General features: G+C 42.2%; 1 protein-coding gene and 1 non-coding gene across 2 annotated transcripts in view; both read right to left on the bottom strand.

The window, feature by feature from the left end:
• Nucleotides 1-1,457: 1,457 nt before the first annotated feature.
• TAC3 (tachykinin precursor 3) overlaps nucleotides 1,458-27,753 on the bottom strand; it is a 36,373-nt gene continuing 10,077 nt past the window's right edge. The window contains exons 2-6 of the mRNA XM_033938957.1: nucleotides 24,651-24,756; nucleotides 17,612-17,644; nucleotides 11,561-11,614; nucleotides 7,009-7,080; nucleotides 1,458-1,801 (exon numbers count right to left, since the gene is read on the bottom strand). Coding sequence (XP_033794848.1) covers nucleotides 1,680-1,801; nucleotides 7,009-7,080; nucleotides 11,561-11,614; nucleotides 17,612-17,644; nucleotides 24,651-24,669 — 300 coding nt within the window. The 5' untranslated portion in view covers nucleotides 24,670-24,756 and the 3' untranslated portion in view covers nucleotides 1,458-1,679. The remainder of the gene's footprint in view (nucleotides 1,802-7,008; nucleotides 7,081-11,560; nucleotides 11,615-17,611; nucleotides 17,645-24,650; nucleotides 24,757-27,753) is intronic.
• Nucleotides 24,338-24,410, bottom strand: TRNAQ-UUG. The gene has a single exon. It is a non-coding gene; the product is annotated as a tRNA-Gln (tRNA).

The raw sequence follows: 27,753 nt of genomic DNA, 5'->3' as shown, positions 1-27,753 counted from the left end.
AGTTCCATCTCCTTTATCATCTTTGTTGCTCTACTTTAAACCTTTTCTAGTTCTGATATATTTTTTTTGAGATAAGATGATCAGAATTATTTATTTTATTTATTTATTTTATTTATTTATTTATTTAGATTTATATCCCGTTCTCCCAGTAGCTCAGAACGGTCTACAAGTAAACATACACAGTAGAAGTAATTAGGCAAATAAGATGTACAATAGGTTTAGATGCTTGGACATACAAGATTGTGCAGTATTTATCAGGGTACAATTAAATGCAATACTCAAGATGAGGTTACACCATGGAGTGATAGAGGCTTTATAACATTCTTAGTCTTGTTTACCATCCCTTTTCTAATAATTCCTAGCATCGTTTGCTTATTTGGCCGCTGCCACACATTGAGTGGAAGGTTTCAGCATATTGTCTACGATGACACCTAGATCTTGAACGTGAACTCTCAGGCCTTGAGCATGCGCACATGCTCAAGGCCCGGCACAGGAAGCAGATTTTCGGGCACAGGACATGCTGATGCCGACGATGCCGATGCGGAGGGAAGTAAGAAGAGGGTTCGGGTGGGTTGGGGGATCTCAGGGAGGGTGCCCGATGGCGGCGGGGGGGGGGGTGCCCAATGGCAGCGGGGGAGGGTTCCGGTTCTTGGGGGGGGGGGCGCTCGTACAGCGAGGCAAGCTCGGTTTACGAGGCACCAAATTTGCGAATGTTTTGCTCGTCTTGCAAAACACTCGCAAACCGGTGCACTCGTAAACCGAGGTACCACTGTAAATAAATATTCGTATGTTCTTAAGTTGGACTCTACAAAATGGACAGCAACAATTAACTTGCCTTCCAGCTTTCTGAAAGACAGTGGCAAGTGTTTTGGAACAGGATAATTGCATTACTGTTGGAATTAACATGCTTATTATTGATAGAATTTATTTTTAAAGATCTTCCAGTAAAATTAGATATTAAAGATTGAGAGCTTATTACTGTTGTATTGACAGTAATTACAGGAAACTGGAAACAAGACAATTTGATTGACTAATGTTAGATAGAATTCGGTTTGCCAGATAGTGAAATTTGAATTAGCTATGGCTAAGAAGTCACGGTCTTGGGATGTGCAAAGTATGTTCTGGAAACCAGTTCAATAATTCCAAGCAAGTTAGACTAAAGTGATAATGATATATATTATAAGTATGTCCTCTAAACCCATTCATTTAAAGTATGCTGGCTACCCAACATTCAGGATCTTTTTGAAGAGTACGGGTTCTTTGCTCATATATAGCTATGGGAAGGGGGAGTTATTTTCAGGTAAATCTCAATAAAAGGAATTATTGTTTAAAAATGTATTCAGAAGGAAAATTCTGTGAGAAGGGTCCTTAATTACCAGGAACAGCATCCAGTGCATAGAAAGCAGCCCCTACCTGTATTGTACAGTACAAAGAAATAAAGTACAGACACTGTCTCATACATAAAAAATTATCTTTTTATTCAGTGTTATTTTTGTTGGTAACTTACAGCACAGATGGGAACATATGCAGACTTATCAGACCAAAGAAGCATTGGGGGGGGGGGGGGATGAAAGGGTGTCAGGGAGGAGGTGCCATCTCTCATCCTCCAATGCAGTAACAGGATTACAAGATAAGAGGGGAAGCAGGGTGCATGGAAGCAGACACTGTAATGTGAAATGTTAGCTGAGGAGGCTTGCTTGATGTATAAAACAAGATGTATTGCCCCATGGTCTCTGAAAAACCAGCTGGGGGATCTCTTTCAAGAGCTCCTGTAGGCCAGTCTTAAACTCAGCGCTGAAATCTGAAAAAAAAGAGAGAAGGAGCAGGGGGGAAAAGATGAGTGAACATTCCTGTAAAGTTGATTGAAATCAATTAGAAGCTTTTTTAATCCAATGTGTTCTTTCTCCTTAATGATGAGATTAATAATGAACTTCCTGCAGCATTTTCAGCCACTGGTGATCATATGTTTCAGTCTCCATCCAAATCTGAAGATCTCCAATGAGAGGCATAGTTAAAGCTGAGCACTGGGGTGGTGCACTCCAAATGTGGACTCCAAATGCTTATGTCCCCCCCCCAACTTCTTTACCCTTTGCCTCCCTCAAAATAAGCAGGCAAACTACACACTTCTCCAGTACCCTTCCAAAATACAAGGCTAGCCTAACCATTAGGCAGTCACCCAGGGCAGCAGCTTCTAGGGAAGCAGCAAAACCAGCTGCAATCAAAGTAAAACAATAAACTTTGACAGCCACAGTAATCAAAGAAACCACTAGTGCCTATTTTAAGCTGCAAAGCAAATATTAGGGTTACCAGATGTCCAGAAAAACCTGGACATGTCCTCTTTGTAGAGGACATGTCCGGGTGCCTGAATGGACTTCCTAAAACCCGCAGTTTGTCCAGGTGTTGGAAAGCCTCACCGCGTCTGAAAGGCCTCCGAGCATGCGCAGATAATGTCGCATGCATACGCGTATGTTCGGAGGCCCTCCAGACCTGGCATGGAAGAAGAGATGAGGCTGTGTGGGGCTGGGGTAAAACAGGGTGGAGTTTGGGGCAGGGTTTGGGGTGGAACTGGTTGGGGCTGGGGACCGAACTAGGCAGGGCCATCATGTGTCTGGGATTTTTTTGCTTTAAATATGGTAACCCTATTTAAAGACGCTTATGATTGTTAAAAGATTCCAGGGTCCTTCCTTGCCAAATACTGCTTATTTTTATTTAATACTGATATGATCCCTCTCTTTTCCCTATTGTTTTTACCCTTAATTGTTCTCTTTTCTTTTAAAATTGTATTTCTTCCTACCATCCCGTTGTTCCCATGTAGGTATTGTCGTGTCATTAATAAGTTTGTTAATTGTTCCCCATTTTAACTTTTTAATTTTTTAACTGTAAAACGCTTAGAATGTATGATTAGCGTTTCATCAAATTTTAATAAAACTTAGAAGTATGATACCTAACTGTGTTTTTATAGAATCGTAGGATGATGATGACTGCAGAGTTTAATGATCAAAATTTTGGAAAGGGAATCAATGAGCTAGGGGCCTGAAAATTACTGGTAATTGAGGAGGCAAAAGGATAAAGATTTGCCTAGGGTGGCTCTTACACCAGCCCTACCTGGGCCATCTCCAGAAAACTTGTGAAAACATTTGGATGACATTGGAGAAGAACTTGATTTTCATTATTTACAGCGCCTTTCAGTGTGTACCATTACAAAAGGTATGGGCCAGTTTCTTGGTACTGTCTCAAACAGAGTTATACTGGTGGCAGGCAACTGTAGAACTCCACTATCCCTAGCTATTGAAACGCTCTCTGGATAGTGCAGAACCAAAAAGCCTTCTCACTAGCCTAATGCTATCCATATAGTGAAGTGGGAGGGAGGGCAGAGGTGCAAAATTATCCATAGAGTGGCAACATTCAGCCACTATATAGATAAGCTATGGGAGCAGTTCTATAAATTGGTGCCTCCTTTTAGGTGCCATAAAGAAGTGCCCTTAGTGCCAGTTCTATAATGACTTAAGGGTACGCCTAAACCAGTGTTCTTCAATACAAGGTAAGAAAGTGGCCCTCTGGCTTAAATAAACCAGGGTGTGGCAGGCCTACTAAGATGGACAAGGTGATATGCAAACATGAAATAATAAACAATTATTAACTTTCTTACTATTCAAAGGATTTTACTAGTTAGGGAGAATATGATAGTATAAGGACTCAATCCAAGAACAGGTAAGAAAGGTTTGTAAGTGATATTAAGATATAAAAAGATACCGAACCAGATAAACAAATATGGGAATAAAATATTGGTAAAGAAGGAACGTGTTTTTGCTGTAGTCATTGAGGGGAAACAGGTGAAACTTAGGAATCCATTTTGGGGCATTAAAGCTGACAAACTTGTAAAAAAAAAAAAAAAACCCAGACCAGATTTCCTGCATTTTTTAGGGTTCTTAAAAGAGGCCTTTGCCAAGTTTGTAGCCAGTGGATATACTCAGAGGACTGGCTGGCAGACTTGAGTTGCTATAAAAATGGACTTTTCTACATTCCAAAGAGGGGCCCCTTTTGAAGAATAAAGTTACCTAGATAATAATTGGATACATAAGTGTATATATTTAATATGTATGTACCAGATATTAGTAAACGATTGAAATATACGGTAAGTTAGTACTTAAATATTTAAGAATTTTCTTTTTTCTTTAGACTAAAACATATCTACTTCAAATTGTGTTAGGTGACATACAAAAAAGTCAGACTTTTAAAAAAAGTTGTTCAGCCCCTCCCCTTCTCACGTGTGACACAAAGGGCTGTAGGATGTCAGATTAGCTGCAAACTGATAGAGAAGCAGTTTGGATTTTTGAGGAACACAAAAGAGAGACCATTTTCAGGCTGTGTACAGGAATATTTTCTTGTAAGTATATTCTTGTATTAGAATTGTTTCTTCTCTTTCTTTTTATTATTGATTTAAAATCAATATTAGAATGTAAACTTAGAAATTCCTTTGTGTGGGGAAAACCCCACCCATTATTACTACATATGTATTTATGCATATACCTTATATGGGAATGAAATATGTTAGCCAATGATATAGAAGTAAAATTTATGATGTCATAGCTAGTATAAATATAGAATTACTATGGCATATTGGAGATTCTTTCTTCAGGAAGATGCTGTTAGTCTCTTGATGAGAGAATTTCCCATTGTGCAAATATATTCATATGTAAGAGCCCATAATAAGAATATTTTGTCATGAGATGGCTTTTTAAATAAACATTAATTGAAACAAGTAATTACGATTTGTGCATTTAATTACTGGACACCTGTGAGATATTGTTTAAACAGGTAATTGGCAAAAAACATAAGAATATAAGCAATGCCTCCACTGGGTCAGACCTGAGGTCCATCGTGCCCAGCAGTCCGCTCACGTGGCGGCCAAATAGCTCCAGGACCTGTGCAGTAATCCTCTATCTATATCTCTCTATCCCTTTTTCCAGCAGAAAATTGTCCAATCCTTTCTTGAACCCCAGAACCGTACTCTGCGCTATTACGCCCTCTGGAAGCACATTCCAGGTGTTCACCACACACTAGGTAAAGAAAAACTTCCTAGCATTCGTTTTGAATCTGTCCCCTTTCAACTTTTCCAAATGCCCTCTTGTTCTTTTATGTTTTGAAAGTTTGAAGAATCTGTCCCTCTCTACTCTCTCTATGCCCTTCATGATCTTGTAAGTCTCTATCATGTCTCCTCTAAGTCTCCGCTTTTCCAGGGAGAAGAGCCCCAGTTTCTCCAACCTTTCAGTGTATGAAAGGTTTTCCATGCCCTTAATCATTTGTGTCGCTCTCCTCTGGACCCTCTCAAGTATTGCCATATCCTTCTTAAGGTACGGTGACCAATACTGGACACAGTACTCCAGGTGCTGTTTAAAAGCCTGGGGAGCAATGGTGGCCTGTGGAGACCTCTGAGGTGGCCCCCCATCTTTCTGGTGGGAGGAGGGAAGGTCCTTGCTGTTCTCTGCCTCTTTACTTAAGCTCAGGACAGAAAGGGGGAAGAGAATGGTAGGAGAAGTTGCACATTTAAAGAACAAGGTGTTTCTCAATAGACAAAAGAGAATTCACTTGGAATTGCAAACATTATTGAGGATATCATCAGTAAAAAGTCTGAAGGTGGATTGGAAGGGATGGGTGTCATTGACACACATTGGTCACAGTGTCATGGCCCCATATAGGAAGATATTTGGCGGCTCTCCTTCAGCTCATTTGGATCCAAAGTGGGCTGTGACTTAAAAATTAAAGAAAATCACTGGCCTAAACCATTATACAATTCTAGTGTAAAACCATATCAGTGTGCAAAAAGGTAGGGGTGCCCACTTATGAGAGATCAATGGCTGAGGCAGGGGTGGACTGACAGTAATCTGGGCCCCTAGGCACTAAGCATCATGGTCCTCTAGCCACCTGTCAAAAATAATTAAACTAAATGGAAACTAGGGGGGAGTGGGCCCCCTACAGTTTTGAGCACTGTCCTATTGTTCCCAGTGGTTCCCAGTGCTCCTGGGCTGGTGGAAATGGGCATGCCTAAGTACAGCATGCAACATGCACAACCAGCAATACTCTGTAAATTGTGCTCATCCCTTGGCAACATGCCTATGCCCCTCTACATTTACACTCCCTGACAGCTGCTTGCTAAGTGATCTAAGTGCGCTGCTTATAGAATAGCACATGCACGGAACTGCAATTATCAGCATCAGTCATACCCATAACCACTACCATTCTATAAACTGGATGCACTGTTGCCCTTCACATATTTAGGGCTCCTTTTAAGCAGGCGGTAACTTTTTGGCTAGCACGTGCTATAGCGCACGCTAATCCAGTGCGTGCGCTAGAAACGCCAGCGCACCTTTGTAAAAGGAGCCCTTAGTTTAGACCTAATGAATAACAGCGGTGGTGGTCACTGTGTTACTCGTATAGCAGTGCTGAATATACATGGCCAGCATTTGGGGTTCCTTTTACGAAGGATCCCTAGCGTTTTTAGCGCATGCACTGGATTAGCGCGCGCTAGCCAAAAAACTACCGCCTGCTCAAGAGGAGGCGGTAGCGGCTAGCGCGCGCGGCATTTTAGCACACGGTATTCTGCGCGTTAAGGCCCTAACGCACCTTCGTAAAAGGAGCACTTAAAGTAAGGGAAACAAAAAAAGTGGGGGACACTAAAACTGCTGCAAGGACAATCAGTTATATGTTATATATGTGCATTTCTAATTTTAAATTTGTTGATACTTCAATAAACTGACTGTCCTTGTAGCGGTTTGACTAGTGTACCTTCCCCGCTTTTTTTGTTTCCTTTAGTTCTCAAGTGGGGTTGTATTTACCTTTGTATTGTTTGCAACATTTAAATTAAAACAGTGATCGCCTGTACTGAGTATTACCCTCATGTTCAAAATATGTTCCCTGACCTCACAAAATTCCTTCAGCTCTCACAAAGTGACTGCTTTCTGTACAGCGCTCTCCATCAATGAGAAGGCTTAAATGGTGGTGTCTTACCTGACTCTGCATTTTGTTGAGTATTTGGGGTCTTCAAGGCTGGGGAAGGACTCTTGGCTGATGTCTGTAGGGCTGTCTGACAAAAAGAAATTTTAAAAAACCCACCTAAGGGCTGAGCAGGACTTGTGTCCATGCACACGATGTTGCTATTGTAGTCTGCTTAGATTTGGCCCAATGTGTGGTATATAAAATAAAGATGAAAGGTGAAATTGCTTGTCCCTGTTTTTTCCATTTGGTAACTCATCCAAGCACCATTATAAACCACCTGGCTTGTTCCTGTTTCCATTCTGGCTTTCATTGGGAAGCCATTGCTCCAGCCTCTCTACTTTCCTTCCTTCTTTCTGTCTTTATTGTAATAAAAAATAGTCTACCCATTCACTACAGTTCTAGACGGATACATGAAAACCATATAGAACAAAACTTAAAACGATGAGACTGAAGCACAGTAAAAGACAGTATAAACATTTTATACAATAAGGGGGCAATTCTATAACAGGGTGTCACAAGTTAGGTATCTAGATGCAGCATTCTGAGTGTTAATTCTATAATGGCATCTGGGCGCCAAGATTACAGTCTAAAATACTAGCATACGTTGGCATCTAGGCACCTACATTTAGGCACACCCATTGACAATGGTGGAACGCTCTGCCACAATATATTAGAAATGAAAAAGATGTCACAATGTTCAAAAAATCTTTAAAATCTTATCTGTTTAAAGATGCTTTTAATATTTAAATTTCTTAAGTGAGGTTTCAAATTGTGCTATAGTTTAACCACCCCTCACCCTCTTGTTTTTTCCATTTTTCTACCAAAAATTGACAATTGTAACTTTTGCTTTTTCCCTCTCGACTCATGTTTGTATTTTATGAAAGTATATTGTTAAAATGTTAGTTTCTTTGTATTATACTCTATTTTAATTTTGTTCATCGCTTAGTAATTTTAATAAGCGATTCATCAAACATATTAATAAACTTGAACTTGAAACTTGAAACACCATATTTATTTATTCATTCATTTTTTTAACTCGTCCTCCCAAAAGAGCCCAGAACAGGTTACAGGAGTACATACACAATATAGGCCAGAGACAAGATAAACAGCATGTAATATCAATAGCAGACATAAATTTGTTCATCTAAATGCTGCATTTTGTCATGTAACTTACAGGATTCTGTAAGTTGTGCACATACCACCTCGGCTTCTCCCCTATGAATATACCTTTGCATTTATTCACTAACTGGGGAATTCTATGTAGGTCATCACTGTTCCTCTAAGCCAGTGGTTTGAAACTTGCAGCCTGCCAGGTACTATTTTGCGGCCCGCGGTCTGTACTCAATGATCGAGTGTTTAGTTTCTGGCTGGCTCCCTTGCTGCAGTTGTTTTTACGATCAAAGCCGCGGGCGGCGGTTCATCAGAAGCGTTCCCTCTGACGTCACAACATCCGAAAGAAGGTTTCTGACGTAGGCGCAGATTGCACGAAGAGCTGCCGCCACCCGCAACTTTGAACGGAAAAACGACTGCAGCAAGGGGGACGGCCAAAAGCTAAACACTCGCCAGAGGGAGGCACAGAAGAGAGCGAGACCTAAACTCGTTGCTCTTGCTTCGGGCCTTCCTCCGTGGACACAGAAATAGGTGGGACCCGGCAGTGAGGAAGGCCCGAAGCAAGCAAGAGCAGCTAGTTGTGAATGCTGCTGCTGCTGCACAGGGAAGGGCAGGTCAGATGGCAGGTCAGAGGCGTTCTAACAGTTTAGGCACAGGGTTATAGAATGCCTACATGTGCATGCCTAACCTTCATGAGCTGGACACCAGCATATTCACCAGCCTTTGGCAGGCATAAATGCTCACGCCCAAAGTTGGGCTTGAAGTACATGTTAAGCTAGTATGTTATCAAGGCTGATCCATGCAGAGCATCATTTACAGAAAAATATCATAGCACATATCATCCAACACCTAACTTTGGGCGATCTGTAGAGAATGAGTAGAAGAGTGGCCTAGTGTATGGAGGAGTGGTTTAGTGGTTAGAGCTGATGCTTCAGCACCCTGAGGTTGTAGATTCAATCTGAGCCTGCTCCATGTGACCCTGGGCACATCATTTAACCATCCATTGCTCCAGGTACCATAGTTAGATTGTGAGACCACTGGGACAGATCGAGAAACACATAGAGTACCTGACCACCATTCAATGTAAACTGCTTAGGATCCCCTTAGGGCAGGGGTGTCAAAGTCCCTCCTCGAGGACCGCAATCCAGTCGGGTTTTCAGGATTTCCCCGATGAATATGCATGAGATCTATTAGCATACAATGAAAGCAGTGCATGCAAATAGATCTCATGCATATTCATTGGGAAATCCTGAAAACCTGACTGGATTGTGGCCCTCGAGGAGGGACTTTGACACCTCTGCCTTAGGCTATATATAAGCAGTAAATAAATAATAATAAAATAAAATAATGCTTATGTACATAAGTGCCAGTATTCTATAAATACACAAACCACTTAAATATAGGTGTCAAGTTATAGAATGAAGGGTAAATGCCAATCAAACAAGGTCACCTTCAGTCTCTTCCAAGAACTGATCAAATCACAGAGAACAGAACTCATTCAGTTACATATTCCCTGAGCCTGGAGCTACAAATATAAAAGCTTGTGCCTGGACAGCTTGACCCGACCAGCTTCTTACCTTCTGCCTCCCATTAGGAAGTTACCCCACATAACCCATGTCCTCCCTCTTTCTAATTTTGGCTCTCATCAGGGAGCCATCATACATTCCATCTGTTTCCCCCTTCCTATTAGGTTTTAGTAAGGCACTGCACACAAACTCGTAATGTACCTCTGACCCCGAAGACAGACCCTTTCCTAGAGGAAGACACATTAATTTCCACAGGCCTTGATGGCATGGCACTGACCTCTAAAATGACCTCATTATAGGGACTGACAGAAAAATTCACTAAGGTCCTGATTCTATAAACAGCACCCAACATGTATGCACCGAGGAGCACAAATGTCAATCATAAGCTAAGCACCATTTATAGAATCACACCTAAAGACACCTAAAGTAGTCTTAGGCACTGATAGGCATTGAAACCTTAGGCCCACTCAGTGGCAAAGTGAGGGAGGTTGGCGCTCAGGGTGGTGGCACCTGGCATCGCTGTGCTATGCACCCCCCACTCTTCCCTACATCTTGAGCGCCCCCCATATACCTCTTGAAATATTTGTCAGCGCAAGCAGCACCTTCTACCTGCTGCTCACGCCCGCCTCGTCTCCCCTCTAATGTCATGTCTTGGTCCTGTAGCCAGGAAGTGACATCAGAGGAGAGTCGAGGCCGGCATGAGCAGTAAGTGGAAGATGCTGTTCATGCTGGCGAACATTTAAAGAGATACGTAGAGGGAGTGCAGAGGACCCTGCACCAGGTGCCTCCTGTGAGGATGCTGCCTGGGGTGGGCCGCCTCTCCCACCCCTCTTGCTACGCCACTAGGTATACTCTATGCCAAGATTTTCTTGGCCTGAATGAGTGCACCTAAGACAAAACATGCTGAAGATCTGCCTATAATTCACCCCAAACCTTGGCAACTTTCTGGTAGATGCTTTGGAGTAGATACCTACCTCAAAGTGGTAGGCACCTACCATCTAATTAATCACAATTTAATTGTAATTTTCAATTAATGGAGTCGATTAAAACTAATTAAATAAGTTAGGTGCCTAGATTGACTAAGTGCATCAATCTAGGCACCTAACTTTAGGTGTCTTTTATAGAATCAGGCCCTAAGTAGCTGAGCTGCCATAGATGCCAAGGGCATCTTACCAGTGTCCATGCATTTATGGCTAGCAGCTGAAAAATAGCCTTAGTAGTGCGGACAGGAATAACTGAGCAGAATGAATGGGCCAAATATCTTTATGCTTTATCCACAGTCATCCACTCCCCTATTCTATAACTTTAGCACCTAAAGGTAAGTCCCATCTGCTAAAAAGATAGATCACTAGCACTTAACGTGGGGGAATGTACATTTGCATGTGTGCTAGCTGAGGGCTCAGGATTCTATCATTTTGGCACACATTTCACTTTTTTTTTTTTAAGTTCAGTACGTTTTATTGAAAGTTTTGTAACATAACATAAAAGAATAAAACAATACTAATACAGAACAAGAGAGAATGTTGTATTATCATTAACTAATTTTGGGCGTTGACTTGTGCATTTATTGAATACCAACACAAGCTTTATTGGCACACATTTCACTTTAACATGTACATGCAAAGGGGTGTTACACATGGGTGGAGGCATGGGTAGGGCCTAGGCGAGGCATCTCTGTTTGCTATTGCCATGGCATGTACGAGCATATAGAAGCCGATGTATGCTAATATTCTGTAATGGATTATTGGTGCCCAGATGCTGCTATAGAATTAACGCTCAGCTCACTTTAGCCCCCAGTTATAGAACTGTCCCTCTGCAATATTTCTCTGATACATTACTGGAGACTATATCAGACAGCCTGCTGCTGCCCTTTAGATGGTCTAGAGAAAAGGAAATGATCAGAGAGTAGGAGTGATCACTACACCTACCAGAGTCTGTGTTCCTTCTTCCCATCAGCCCCACGAAGAAATCATGCATGTCTCCTGCAGAAAAATGTCATGGATGCATTAGGGATACTTAGGCTCAGTAAATAAGCATGTACTGGTAACTCATAGCTAGCGAATGACACGGTGACAAAATTCGTCACCGTTCCCATCCCCGGGAACAACTGTGGGAAACCATCTCCATGTCATTCTTTAAGAACAGAGGGAAGAATCAGATTATTCCTATATGGTATCCTCCCTCCCTTTATCCCTCTTTCTTGGAATTCCTCAAACCCTAATACCACCAGATCCTCCCACAAATTAAAACTATCCTTCCCCTCGCTAAAAGGCATTTCCCACACAGGAAAGCTAGGGACCTCCCTCCACTTCAAAATCACTGTGCTCTGGAACAACCTTACCTCCCCTCTTCGGAACTTGAGCTCTCTTCAAGTTTTCCGCAAACATCTGAAAACCTGGCTTTTCTCAAAAAATGTAAGTCTCCCTCCAATTTAGGAATCAAGGAAACTCTTATATCTTGGCATCCCAAGTCCTCTAAATTTTCTTCACACTTCTACCTCTAACTCTCTGTTGTAGTTCCTTCCTATTTCTCCTACTGTAAACCGCATCGAGCTCTACGAACGTGGAGATGATGCGGTATACAAACCTAAGGATTAGATTAGATTAGATTAGATTATGAATGGGCACAACCACCGACCCTCAAGCCTTGCATTGAAGAATGCCGATGTAAAAGAACTGAGGTTGAGATACACATTAAATAATGACGCGGAATTGTTTCCCGCAGTTATCCGCAGGGACGGGAACGGTGATTCATTTTGTCACTGTGTCATTCTCTACTCATAGCTGCATGTTCTAGATACTCTAACTGTGGGTTTCATAGTAATAAAGATCACAGCAGCTTCTTGGGGCTGAGGGGATGGGGAACACAATTCATCCCATGCATATAGACACCATTACATAAGAACATAAGCATTGTCATACTGGGACAGACCGAAGGTCCATTGAGCCCAGTATCCTGTTTCCAACAGTGGCCAATCCAGGTCACAAGTGCCTAGCAAGATCCTATAGGAGTAAAACAGATTACAAGTTTAATATAACTCAATATACCGCCCAATGGGAGAACTTTTAGAGTATTTTACAATTAATCAAAAACAGTAGTAGTACACAGAGACCCAGATGGCCAACTCCGAATGAGCAGATTTTATTCTGCTTATCCTAGAAATAAGCAATGGATTTTTCTGTCCATCTTCATAATGGAATGAGAAAACATGTCAGGTAGTCTGTGGTCTAGATCAGTGGTTCTTAAACCTGTCCCCAGTCACTCAGGTTTTCAAGCTATTCCTAATGAATATACATATCCTATATTTAAATAGAAAACTATCCTTACAATAAATAAGCTATAAATAATTATATCATATTTAATCATTCTATTCTTTTTAATAATTTATCAATTTTTCATATATAAATACAACATACGCTAACTCACAGACCCCACCTCCCTACATTTCAATCTAATTTCTAAAAAAAGCTTAATAACTGTTCTTTCAGCAACGAAATACTGGAAATGTCCATATCGTGTCACAACTTGTTCAAATTTCTCTGTATTCAGTTCAATACTTGTTATGTGAAAACCTCCACAAACTGTCCAAATTGCAGATGAAGATGTAATTCCCCACAATCTGAGCTGGTTGTGTCCAATCAAATCACTTGCTTAATAGTATCACTTGCTCAACATAAGACCGTGTTTCGCCGCGCAGGGCATCTTCAGGAGCTAATAGAGCTGAGGTGCCATCTGAGTATTCATAATATCTATGCTGTAGAACAACTGTTCTGTGAGATGGTCAGTGTGAACTTGGTTTAGATATTTTCTCCCACCGAGTTGCCTTGTACAGCATAAATATTATGAATACTCAGACGGAACCTTAGCTCTATTAGCTCCTGAAGACGCCCTACAGGGCAAAACACGGTCTCGTGTTGAGCAAGTGATACTATTGAGCAAGTGATTTGATTGGACACAACCAGCTCAGATTGTGGGGAATTACATCTTCATCTGCAATTTGGACAGTTTGTGGAGGTTTTCACATAGCAAGTACTGAACTGAATACAGAGAAATTTGAACAAGTTGTGACACGATATGGACATTTCCAGTATTTCGTTGCTGAAATAAGAACAGTTATTAAGCTTTTTTAGATATTAGATTGAAATGTAGGGAGGTGGGGGTCTGTGAGTTAGTATATGTTGTATTTATATGTGAAAAATTGATAAATTATTAAAAAGAATAGAATGATTAAATATGATATAATTATTTATAGCTTATTTATTGTAATATAGGATGTGTTATCTAATCTAATATTGATTAGCAAAACTATTGAATTGGTTTGATAAGTCCTAAATTATTGATATTTTGGTAATGAATATGCATAAGGCAGATTTGCATGTCTGTCACCTCTATTGTATGCAAATCTGCCTCATGCATATTCATTAGGGATATCTTGAAAGCCCAACTGACTGGGGGTTCCTCAGAACAGGTTTAAGAACCACTGGTCTAGATGACATTACCAATCCCAGGTGCACATCAGCCGGGCAGGATGGAGAATGGGGAAGGAAGGAAGGATTTGTGCTAATTACTCTGTTAACTCTGCTGTTTGGTACTGATGCCTGGAAATTCCAGCTTTGCAGCATGTCACTCTCAGCTGAAGACAGTCAAGGAGGATGAGCAATAGTTCTAATAACAGAAGTACCTATTTTGCATCCAGTGGAGGAATAGCTTAGTGGTTACAGCATGGGCTTGACATCCAGGGCTCCCTACTTCAAATCCTACTGCTGCTTCCTGTGATCTTGGGCAAGTTACTTAACCCTCTATTGCCTCAGGTGCAACATTAGATCATAAGCCCTCCAGCAACAATGAAATAACTAGTGTAACTCACCTTGAACTACAGTACAGTCTCAATTATTCAATGTAAACAGGACCAACCCATTGTTAGATAATATAGAAAACAATGGTAACCCTCTAAACAAAAGCATAGCGTTCCTGATTTTCAAAGTGACATACACTTCTCCGGATTCGCGGGGGATAGGGGCAGAGCCGGACCGCGAATGGTGAAATACCGCGAATATCTTCTGGTTCAGCTCTGACCCACCCCCGTCTCCCTCCTGCCTTCCCCCCCAGCATCCCGGCCTTACCTGGTGGACTAGTGGGCTTTTGGGGCAGGAGCGATCTTCCTACGCTCCTGCCCCAGGCAGATTGCCAATAGGAAATAGCTGCCGTGAGTTCCCATAGTCTCTCGAGACTACGACGGGAGCTCCCCACAGTCATTTCCTATTGGCGATCTACACGGGGCAGCAGTGTAGGAAGATCGTTCCTGCCCCGAAAGCACGCTAGACCACAAGGTAAAGCCGGGACGCCGGGGGGAAGGCTAAACTGTGTTTTTTTTTTCTTTTTTCCCCCCTCCCCAAAAAATCACAAATATGTGAAATCGCGATTGCCGAAACCGTGAATGGGGAGGGGGAAGTGTAGTAACATAAACAAAGTAGATGACGGCAGATAAAGACCCGCATGATCCATCCAGTCTGCCCAACCTGATTCAATTTAAATTTTTTTAATTAAATTTTTTTTCTTCTTAGCTATTTCTGGGCAAGAATCCAAAGCTCTACCCAGTACTGTGCTTGGGTTCCAACTGTCGAAGTCTCCATCAAATCTCACTCCAGCTCATCTACACCCTCCCAGCCATTGAAGCCTTCCCCAGCCCATCCTCAACCAAAGGCCATATACAGACACATACCGTGCAAGTCTGCCCAGTATTGGCCTTAGTTCATTATTTACTATTATTTTCTTATTCTAGATCCTCTGTGTTCATCCCATGTTTCTTTAAACTATGTCACCATTTTCCTCTCCACCACCTCTCTCGGGAGCGCATTCCAGGCATCCACCATCTTCTCCGTAAAATAGAATTTCCTAACATTGCTCTTGAATTTACCACCCCTCAACCTCAAATTATGTCCTCTGGTTTTACCATTGTCTTTTCTCTGGAAAAGATTTTGTTTTACGTTAATACCCTTCAGGTATTTGAACGTCTGAATCATATCTCCCCTGTCCCTCCTTTCCTCTAGGGTATACATATTCAGAACTTCCAGTCTCTCCTCAAACGTCTTTTGGCGCAAACTTCCAATCATTTTCGTCACCCTCCTCTGGACTGCTTCAAGTCTTCTTACATCGTTCGCCAGATACGATCTCCAAAACTGAACACAATACTCCAAGTTGGGCCTCACCAACGACCTGTACAAGGGTATCAACAGCTTCTTTCTACTGGCTACACCTCTCTTTATACAGCCCAGCATCCTTCTGGCAGCAGCCACTGCCTTATCACACTGTTTTTTCGCCTTTAGATCTTCGGACACTATCAGGTATTAATAACACTATAGCACATTCTGCAGCATAATTGGAATGCTAAAACAATTATTATACATACATGTGCTTGTCACAATGATGCTGTTTTGCAATAAAAGCAGTGTCCTATGTCCAAAACAAATTGTCTCAGGTGCAAAACTTCCTCTGAGCTATGCTGAAAAATAGAAAGAGAAGCCGAGCGCTTCTTAATGGAGATGTGATGATATCACTGGGGGGGAGGGGGGAGCCTGTCGGATATGCTGGGTGGTCAGATTAATGAAGGTCAGATAATCGAGACTGTACCGTACTACTGAAAAAAGTGTGAGCAAACTCCAAATAAAATCTCCCACACCCCTGTTCTATAGACTTCATAATCTTATGCAGGAACTCAGGGAAGCAGAGCGTTTCACTAGGGCAGAGCTTATCACCCCTCTTCAGTCAAGTTTTCAGTTTTACATCAAGGAATATGCATTAAACAGATTTTTATGCAAATATATCTCATACATATCCATTGTGTAATGCTGAAAACCCACTGGCCTATGAGCAGACGGATGGGCCATGTGACCTTTTTATGCTGTTATCTTTCTATGTTCCTAGGTATGCCTCCAAGAGAGAGGTGAGAAACAGTGCACTAGGGGGTCCTTTGACAAAGTGCGCAAGCCATTTTAACATGCGCTAATAACGCTAACGCATCCATTAGAGTCTAAAGCAGTGCAATTATGGCAATCTCTTCCTATCTCTTTAAAGAAAAGGGCTTCATATTATTTTCATAAATGTTTTATTTCAAAAGTCCTTTAACTAGTGATTGATTCAGCTGCTTTTTTTTTTTTAATCTATTGTAAATCACTTTGGGCTCAATTGGCTATATAACAATGCCAAAGACAGTGGCAGCAGTGGGATAGAAGCCTGGTTTCCTTGATGGCTCAGTTCAGTTATGGGGCAAATACAGAACAAAAAAAACCAAACAGAAACCCCACGTAAAATCAAACAACAGAAGAACAAGTGGGGAGTGGGATAGACCACATCAACCTTGGGGTAGACAATCTTTATATTCCACCATAAAAATTGTCTAGCCCACTCCCCACTTGTTCTTCTGTTGTCAGCTCAGTTATGGAACATCTTCTGAATGCCCTAAAACAAAAGGATAGGGCTTGCAATGTGGAACAGAAACAGATCTGAGATTTGCAGCTCCATGCAGCACAGTCCAGTTATAAGCCCCACTATACTGCTGGCATGAGCAGTAAAAGCCATACACTTACTTACCACGCTGTCACTTTGGGCTCCTTTTACAAAGGTGCATTAGAGCCTTAGCGTGCGCTAAATTGCCCCGCGCGCTAGACTTTAACGCCAGCATTGAGCTGGAGTTAGTTCTAGAGGCATAGCACGGGTTTAGCGCGCTAAAATCCTGCATGCACTAAAAGCGCTAGTGCACCTTAGTAAAAGGAGCCCTTTGTGAGTGGAGGGAGCAAACACTATTAGCCAAGCAGAGAGAGAGGTGCAGTAACAGTGTGAGGAAAAGCTTGTGGTGGTGGATAAACTTAAAGCACTGACGTTGAGATGGCAATCCAATACAGTACTCACAAAAGAAGACCCCAATTAGAAAGTGTTTCATTGGTAACGAGACTCATTGAAGTCCTGCACTTTGCACTTACGTTTTTGAGGAGCAGAAGAGAATTCCCTGGGGTCTAGAAAGCAAACAAAGAAATCCAATATAGCTGCTGCGTAAACATGCTCAAGTTGGTTTGGAAAACTGTGCTTTCTGACTCTTCTACAGGTTCCCTGTCTTCAACACACCATACGTGTGTGTATGTGCTCTGGGGTTTCAGAGGTAACAGAGCTGTCCCTGGCTTCCACCATCATTAAAGTTACCAGATTCTTTGGTTTGCAAATCTGGAACATTCGGGTGAGAGCAGAGCCTTCCCATGGTAAGTTTCCACCATAAAAATTATAATCTACTAAAAATAAACATTTCATTATCTTTATATCTTTAAAGTACTTCCTTTAAGTTGCTTAACATAAAATACGTGAAGGGTCCAGAACCAAAGTCTAAGACTGGGTGATATATACTGTGTTTCCCCGAAAATAAGACAGTGTCATATTAATTTTAGGCCCAAAAAAACACACTAGGGGCTCCTTTTACTAAGCTGCTGTAGCGTTTTTAGTGCGCGCTGCAGATTAGCATGTGCTAACCCCCGCGCTCTATGGAGGTATTAGTATCTAGTGCCCGGGGCATTGTAGCACGCTAAAACCGCTAGCGCAGCTTAGTAAAAGAAGCCCTAGGTCTTATTTTCAGGGTATGTATATGATCATCTCTCCCTTCCTCTCCTTCACCCCAATTTTTCCTCTTTCCTTTCTCTCTCCTATATGTGCAGCATCTTTCCTCCCCTCCCTCCCATCCATCGTGCAGCAGGACCCTTGCCCAGCTTTTATCCTTCCCTCCCTCCCATCCCTCGTGCAGCAGAACCCTTGAGCGAGTATCCCCCTGCCGCGTATCTGAACCCCCATCCTTCCCTCCCTCCCATCCGAACCCCGCCAACCGTGAGCGAGCCCTACATACCTCCCTAAGCAGCGTCGGGCCGGCAGCACTCTAAACAGGCTGCTTTGGCCTTGTCCGCCAGTGAATTCACTCTGCCGCATTACTGATCAGGATCAGTGCTAGGACCAATTTTGTGTAGTATGTTTGTGAGCAACATTGCTGAAAGGTTAGAAGGTAAGGTGTGCCTCTTTGCGGATGATACCATGATTTGTAACAGAGTGGACACCTCAGAAGGAGTGGAAGACATGAAAAAGGATTTGCACAAGTTAGATGAATGGTTTAATGGCTGACAACTAAAATTAGATGCAAAGAAGTACAGAGTGATGCATTTGGAGAGTAGAAATCCAAGGAAGCCATGTGTGTGTAGGTGAGAGGCTGATATGCACGGATGGAGAGGGGGACCTTGAGTGATAGTGTCTGACAATCTGAAGGAGAAGAAACAGTGTGACAAGGTGGTGGCTATAGGCTATATATGTAGAGAGAGGCGTAACCAGCAAAAGAAAGGAAGTGTTCATGCCCCTGTACAGGTCATTGGTGTGGCCCCAATTAGAGTATTGTGTTCAATTTTGGAGACTGTATCTGGCAATGGATATAAGAAGATTTGAAATAGTCCAGAGGAAGGCAACGGAAACTGTAGGCGATTTGTACCAAAAGACGTATGAGAAGCCCTGAATATGAACACTCTAGAGGAGAGGAGGGACAGGGAAGATATGATACAGATATTTAAAAACTTGAAAGGTATTGATATAGAACCAAATCTTTTCCAGAGAAGGGAAAATGGTAAAACTAGAAGGCATAAATTGAGGTTGCTGAGTGGTAGACTTAGGAGTATAGTTAAGAAATTAGTTTTCACGGAAAGGGTGACTGATGCCTGGAATGCCCTCCCGAGGGAGTGATGAAGAGGAAAATGGAGACAGAATTCAAAAAAGCATGGGAAGAACACAGAGGATCTCTAATTCCGAAAATGAAGGATATACATTGAAGAACGAAGACTGATGCTGGGCAGATTTGTACGGTTTGTGTCCTGTATTTGGTAATTAGTTTTATGATGGGCTGGGGAGGGCTTTGACAGAAATGCCAGGAATTTGGAACATGAGGATAGTGCTGGGCAGACTTTTACAGTCTGTATCCTGCAAACGAGATGGTTTGGAGTAAGCTTCAATGGCAACTCCAGTAGTTGGAACCTATGGACAGTACCAGGCAGACTTTATTCTATGTCCCAGAAATATAAAAGATAAGACAATTTTATTTAATCATGAATTTATAATACATGTAACTATTGAGCAGACAGGATGGACCATTCAGGTCTTTATCTGCTGTCATTTACTACGTTACAATCTGAAAACTGAACATGGCCAAATCTGAGCTTCTTATCTTTCTCCCTATACCTACTTCCCTTATTCCCCACTTCTCTATTTCTGAAGATTACACTATCATACTGTGTCCCCAGCTCATAACAATGGGATTATTTTTTAGTCCTCTCTCTTTTTCTCTATGAATATCTAATGTTAAAACCTATCATTTATTTCTCTAAAAAATCACCAAAATGTGCCCCTTCCTTTCTGAACACACTAACAAAACTCATATATACACTTTCATTACCTCCCACTTAGATCACTCTTCTCACAGTTCTCCCACTAAAGCATCTCTCGCCCCTTCAAACTATTCAAAATTCTGCTGCACGACTTGCCTTCCATCAGTGACACTACACTCACGTAACCCCTCTTCATAAGTCACTTCACTGCCTCAGTGTCTATTTCCGTATACAGTTCAAACTCCTCTTGCTGAATTAGCAGTGTTCCCTCTAAGCTGCGCTGGCGTGCGCTGGCGCACAAAATATTGCCTCGCAGCGCACAAGTTTCACGTCACAGCGCACGGCGTACGGAGATGGCAGGGCGGCGAGAGGAGAATCGGGCGAGTTGGCGCTGGCGCCCGATATTTTTAGCGCACAGCGAAAAAAATTTTGCTCACTACACCCGCCCGCTTAGAGGGAGCACTGATTACAAGTGCATTCATTTTGCAGTCCCTCTGAATCCCACCTTTCTTATCTCTCCCTACGCCCTTCCCAGGCGAACTCCATTCACCAAGTACAAGTTAAGTCACTCTCATCTGTACCCTCGTTTCTCCATCACCGATTTTAGACTAACACTGGGTTTTGCTAAACGGCGCTAGAGGTTTTTAGCGCAGGCCGGTGAGGTAAATGCTCTGACGCTCATAGGAATTTTATGAGTGTCAGAGCATTTACCTCACTGGCCTGCGCTAAAAACCTCACCACCAAAAAAAATCTCTAGCACCGTTTAGTAAAAGGAGCCCTAAGTTCCTTCCCTCTTGCTATGCTGTACACTGGAACAGATTTCTAGAGTCAGCACATCCTGTTCTGTCGCTGGCCCTATTCAAATCTAGGCTAAAATCTCAAGTTTTCGAAGCTGCTTTTAACTCTTAACTCCTTTATTCACCCATTTAATGCCCATGTTATAATTATTCCCATAATAATAAAACCCTATAATTTCTTATTTTGTCTTGTTTATCTGTCAGAAAAAATGAAATAAAATAATCTGTCTTCTTTACTTATGGGAGTCCTACGCTCTCAGTGGACTAGGGGCTAGATTCACTAACCCTCGATTCCATGTCCGATCCGTGCCCGATTGCATACAGGCCGACAAATTCACAAAAGGCCTACATGCAAATAAAAACAATCGTTGACACTCCCCCCACCCACCACACTGATCGCTAGAGAGCAATCCCGACACATGCGCAGACCCTCTGTAGAGGGTCTGTGCATGCGTCTAAGAGCCGCAACTTTTTTTTTTTACTTTTACTTTTAAACAGCCCAGTGAACCTGTGGTTTTAACCCATGGGTTAAAACCACGGGCTCACAGTACGGGGAAGGGCAGGAGGTCAGGGCTGAGACAGGGCAGAGAGCAGGCAGGCAGGACATCAGGGCAGAGAGCAGATCGGGGCAGAGAAGCAGGGCAGTCAGAAAGGACCTCAGCGACTGGTCCTCAGCAGTCGCTTACTTTGGATCGGCCAGCCCAGTTGGTGTTGCTTTTTTTATTTTACTGAGTCACTTCCTTACTGCTTTGCATGCCGATTCCCCTCATTTGCATGCATGGATCGGGATGGGATCACTACACAGGTTAGTGAATTGGATCGGAGGGAAATCGAGTCGCAAAGGGCTCGCAAACCGATCGGTACATGATCAGTTTGCTTTGTGAATGTAGCTCTAGGTCCTAAAGGTTTTTATGTGGATTACTTTGCTTTTAAGTAGATTCTTATGTTGACTTTTGGAACTTTCAAATCTTCAATAAAGTCCATTTCAGGAACATCGTTACTCCACAGTGGTTTTTTTTGGTTTCTCCTTTACTTATGCAACTTCTGTTGATAACCTGTGTAGGCTTGCTCATTGTTTAAGATATATTGTTTTGATTTTTAAAGATTTAGGGAGATGTTCCTTTGCAAATTTGTCTTCTTCAATGTACTTGTTAAGCTTTTGTTCTTCTGCTCACAGTGGGAATTATTTGCTTTTGGATTTTCCTTCTGTGAAAGGCCTAAGATGCAGAAGCCTTTCTTTTATCAATCAGCAAAAATATGGAATTTCTCGCCTCAGGAAGTTTGAGTAGGTTTCATATATGCAATTTCACAAAAAATTGAAAACTTATATTTTCTGTAAATTATCTTTTATAATAAATTTTGGGGTCCTTTTACTAAGGTGTGCAAACCGATTTAGCGTGTGCTAAAGATTAGCACATGCTAAATGCTAAGGTGCCCATAGAATATAATTTTTTTATTTATTTTTTTTATTTATTTATTCAATTTTCTATACCATTCTCCCAGGGGAGCTCAGAACAGTTTACATGCATTTATTCAGGTACTCAAGCAGTTTTCCCTCTCTGTCCCGGCGGGTTCACAATCTATCTAAAGTACCTGGGGCAATGGGGGGATTAAGTGACTTGCCCAGGGTCACAAGGAGTAGCGTGGGTTTGAACCCACAACCACAGGGTGCTGAGGCTGGAGCTTTAACCACTGTGCCACACTCTCCCCATGGGCGCCTTAGCATTTAGTGCACACTATATTAATCAGTGCACGCTAAATAGGTTTGTGCCATAGTAAAAGGACCCCTTATAGTTCTGTTTTCTATGTTACTTTCCTGATTTTGGTATATGTGATTGGTACATATAAGAGGAAGGGTTGTGGCTCACTGGTTGTGAGATCAAATCCCAGTGCTGCTCCTTGTGACCCTGGACAAGTCACTTAATTCTCCAGTGCCCACCACTTTGAATGTCAGCTTTAAAATGCCAAAGCAGCATACAAGTCCTCCTTCCCTTTCTTAATTTTGTAGCCCCAAACATTTTTTTTTTTGGGGGGGGATAAAGCAACATCAGCATCATTCTAAGTTCTGATGAGTAGGGACTGTCTCATGCGCTTGTGTACAGTATAGCACTAGACTCCAACATCCTCCACTCATCATCACCAGAGTAGAGCATTCAATCCCTTTCCTTCTCCTCCTGCCATACATTCCGTAAAACACAAATTGTCTATATCCCATCTGCGTAATTACATTAATTGCACATTAACCTCCCCTTTTACAAAACTGTAGCACAGTTTTTAGCGCCGACTGCAGAGATAAAAGCTCCGATGCTCATAGGAATTCTATGAGTATTAGAGCCATTACTGCTACGGCTGGTACTAAAAGCGCGCTATGGTTTTGTTAAAAGGGGGGGCGGGGGTTATTGTATAGACCTACTTGTCTGTATTTCGTTTGTTTTAATTATTATGTATGTTATCGTATTTTTTGCCGGGAGAAGGCTTGTGGGCCGGCAACATGCAATCGTTGCACGCTGGCCCTTCCCTTCTTTGAGATGCGGCGCGGCGGCGGCGGCAGACCCAAGCCAGAGGAGGAGGAATCGGCGGAGAGTAGGCAGGCTTCAGCGCGGCAGGGAGGGAGGAAGGCAGTGTCCAGCATGGCACGCTGGCCCTTCCCTTCCTGGAGTTGCAGCGCAGTGGTGGCCAGTAGGGAGCAGCGGCGGCAGTAAGCTCGCGTACCCCCAACGAGAGGGACATTTTGAAAAGATACAATGGGGTGGGTGGGGGTGTTTTAAAATGTTACTTTTGCTTCATAAGATGGAACAAAATTTCCACCCAATTTTGGGTGGAAAAAAAGTGCGTCTTATGAAGCAAAAAATATGGTTCTGAGCTCTCTGGGGAGGATAGGATATAAAACAAATTAAATAAATAAATGTATACATCTAGTAGTGCTATAGAAATAATAATAAATAGTAGTAGTAGTGCTATGGACTGCTTCCACTGCCGGGAGCTCATCTATGGCTTTTCTCCAAATCAAATGCATGGGGGGAATGTTTGGGAGCCATTGACAAAATTTTATAAGGAGTGATTGTTGATTTTTCCCATTGATCATACATGTCCAGATTGGGTGGGGAGATACTTTTAATTTGAGTGCATTTGTTGGATATGTAGAAAGGGGGGGATGATATATGTATTTGTCATAAAATATAATTTGACAGAATTTAAGTGCTGTTAAAGTGTAAAATATCTGTATAATATGTTGCACTTATTTTAGGCTTTAAAATGAATAAATATTTTTTTTAAATGCATGGGAGGAAGTTGTAGTGGTTTTTGTGAGCATTTATGTATCATCATTAGATAGAATCAGTACTGGTAGTGGTCTGCATCTTGGAGTGAAAAAAAACCAAATGTTGGTTCTCAACCAATGAAAAGGCCACCTTCATAAGAACAGCCTTACTGGGTCAGACCAATGGTCCATCAAGCCTAGTAGCCCGTTCTCATGGTGGCCAATCCAGTACCTGGCCAAAACCCAAATTACTGGCCATGAAGGGATTTGAACCCTTAATCTTCTGATCCAAAGTCAGATGCCTTATCCATTAGGCCACATAATCGTGGAATTGTTCTACATTCAACTCTTGTCACTGGCCAGTAGGGCTGCCCACCTGTCCCAGGTCAGTCCTGACAGGCTGAGCCAGTCCTGCTGTTTCCTTTTTCCATCTGTAACTAACAGGGACAGTGCCCAAGGACTCAGACTCCTCTTTTGGGTGTGATGTCAATTCACTCCATCTCAGATTTGATTCTTTGCTTTTCAGTAAAGAAGCACAAGAGGAATAACAGCAGAGAAGCCTTACCTGTGTTCCTCCTGCCCATCAACCCAACAAAGCCGTCATAGGAGCCTCCATCATAGTACCGCTTCAGTAAGGATGGCGACAATTTGTAAATATTTGAGACTTTCTGCTACACAACGATGAAAGTAAAAGAAAATGGCTTTCAGTGGTGAGAGAAGCAAAACAAAGGGAAGAACAATACAATACACTAAAAAAATTATATCCCGCCACTGTCAAAATGTTATCCAGTATGGATTACAATAAAAGAGTCTAGAGCATTTGTAGGAGTTACGATATCTACAACATTTCATAAAGTTTCAATAATAAATAAAAACTTACAGGTCTCCGTTTCTCAGATAAGTCTCTCTTAGCGTTACCCTTCTCCTCCACTGTCAACTCCAGACTTCGTTCCTTTCATCTAGCTGCCCCTTATGACTGGAATAAATTACCGGAGTTTGTCCGTCAGGCCCCTTCCCTTTTTTAAAAGCAGACATGAAAACCCACCTGTTTGATATAGCTTTCAATCCTTAACCCTACTCCTCTGCCCTTAAAAACAGGCCGCTGATTAACCGTTCCCCTTAACTGTATCCAGACAACTTCCTGTTTGTCTGTCTTGCCTATTTAGATTATAAGCTCTGTCGAGCAGGGACTGTTTTCTTCTTCTTTGTGACTCTGTGCAGCGCTGCATGCATATGGTAGCACTATAGAAATAATTAATAGTAGTAGGTCAGGGTTCAGACCACAGTGGTGAGTGGCTTACAAGCCATTTCCAGCTGCATGCTGACTTAACCCTAGATATTCAATGCCAGGGCATGTGTGGCTTTCGGCACTGACTACTGAAATTTGCAGCTAACTCCACCCTTAGACCGCCCACAAACTATCCAGTTTTTACACAGGCCGTTAGAGGGGATCATCAGTGAAACTATCCAGATAATTGCTATTGAATATCTATGGATAGCCCTGCCACAAGCGATTTAAACAGCCAGGAGCCTCTCCTGTCCATTTAAATTGCTTTGAATATCAACCCCTTAAATATCTTTTATGTTACTTTCCTGATTCTGAAATAAAGAAGTCTTCCAACTCTTTTTTTTTTTAATCTCATATGATGGGTTTCCAATTTAATAGCTGGAGGGAAAGAATTCCAGCATAAGGCCGCTTGATAAGAAAACGCTATTTTGTTTGGAGGTCCTAAAAGCTCTACCCTAGACCTCTCTCTCCAGCCTCTGGTTCCCCCAACTACCTCCTTTCCAGTCGCTGCCATTTTAAATCTTCGGGCAGCCATCAGCGGCAATGAGTGAGCCTGCTGCCATCAGCCTGTCCCGGAAGTCTTCATTCTGCAGCAACTTCCTGTTCCCGTGAAGTCAGGATGCCGCAGAATGAAGTCTTCCGAGGTACTCCGACGGCAGCAGGCTCAATCATTGCCTCTGACAGCTGCAAAGATTTAAAATAACAGTGGCCAAGGAGGAGTTAGGTGGCGGAGTTGGGAAAGCCATAACTCTTCTGACTGCCGACTGCCAATTTTTGGGGGGGCCCTGTGGCCACTTCCATTCCAAAGCCCTATGCTATTACTATTAATTATTTCTAGAGCGCTATCAGACATACGCAATGCTGTTCAGAGTCACAAAGGAGACAGTCACTGCTCGAATGAGCTTACAATCTAAACAATTATGACAGACAAACAGCATACCAGGGTAGGGGTTACATTTAGAGGGAATGGTTAAACTGCAGGCTAAGGTGATGAGCAAAGGGGTAGAGGGGAATAAGGTTATGAGTTGAAAGTTGGGTGGGTTTTCAGCCTACTTTTGAACAAGGTCAGGAACGGGGATTACGCAATGACTCAGGTAGTTTATTCCAGGCATACAGGGCGGTGAGATAAAAGGAACGGTCTAGAATCAGAAGTGGAGGAGAAGTGTACTGATAAAAGCAATCTGTCTGAGGAACAGAGTTCTCAGGGAGGTGTATGAGGAGACACAAGAGAGGGGAGATACTGAGAGTCTGCAGAATGAACACACTTGTAAGTTAGTAATAGGAGTTTGCAAGGACGGATAGGGAACCAGTGAAGTGATTTGAAGAGAGGGGTGAGGTAAGTGTAGCGAGGCTGGCAGAAGACAAATCATCCAGCGGAGATTTGTACCGATTGTAGAGCGAAGAGGTGGTTCAGCAGTAGTCTCAGAAAGGATGGGGATGATTTTAGGGGTCCTTTTATCAAGCTGCGATAGGGGTTTAATGCACGTAATACCACATGTTAATGTTAAACCGCCTGCTGCGCTAGCCACTAGCGCCTGCATTGAGCAGGCGTTAGATTTTTAGCTGGCCGTGGGGGTTAGCGCGTGATGAAATATCCGACGTGCTAATCCCGCTAGCGCGGCTTGATAAAAGGACCCCTTGGTGATGTTGTACTGATAGAAGCACCTTGCTATATATCAGGTGTGTTCTTAAGCTATGTTTTTTTTAAATTTTTCTTTATATTTTCACTTTTTTTTTTGGGGGGGGGGGGATTTTCAGATAGCTGTTCCACTGATATCAGTTGTCTGAACCATAAGGTTTTTCTAGGAATCAGCCTTTATCCTCATTGATCTTTTTTATAAATAATTCTTCACTCCAAAAATAATTTTAATAATTTCATGAATATTATAAGAATGCAACACTTATCTTTCATTGCTGAGCTTTTTATGATTTAGTGTTGTTTGAATATCTGAATCATCTCTCCCCACCTTGATTTGGAAGAGGTGATTCAGATATTCCATGATATCCCGTGGGCAACTAAAGGGGGAAATCCTTGAAACAGCCTGTGGCGAAACATAGTCCGATGTCGGAGTATGTACCCCTAGCCGCGTTTGCAAAAAAAGATGAGTACTGTATAAAAATATTTAAATTATAAATAAGAGCACTTTAAGCACTGTATTGTGTATTAAACTGCCATATGGATTTTCCCTATTTTAAATTTGTAATACGCTTTGAAATATTTGACATTGCATGCACATCAAATTTTAATAAAACTTGAAACTTGAACTTTATGAAAATATAAAAGGGACCAATGACAATGCAGGTGCTTTCAATCTGTGTGTGACAAAACTTCATAGAACATACAGGGGCACCACTAAGGTCCAAGTTGTAATATTTAAGG

Source organism: Geotrypetes seraphini, chromosome 3, assembly GCF_902459505.1.
Source record: "Geotrypetes seraphini chromosome 3, aGeoSer1.1, whole genome shotgun sequence".
In the NCBI taxonomy this organism is placed as follows: domain Eukaryota; kingdom Metazoa; phylum Chordata; class Amphibia; order Gymnophiona; family Dermophiidae; genus Geotrypetes; species Geotrypetes seraphini.
This window is presented reverse-complemented; position numbering and strand designations above follow the sequence as displayed.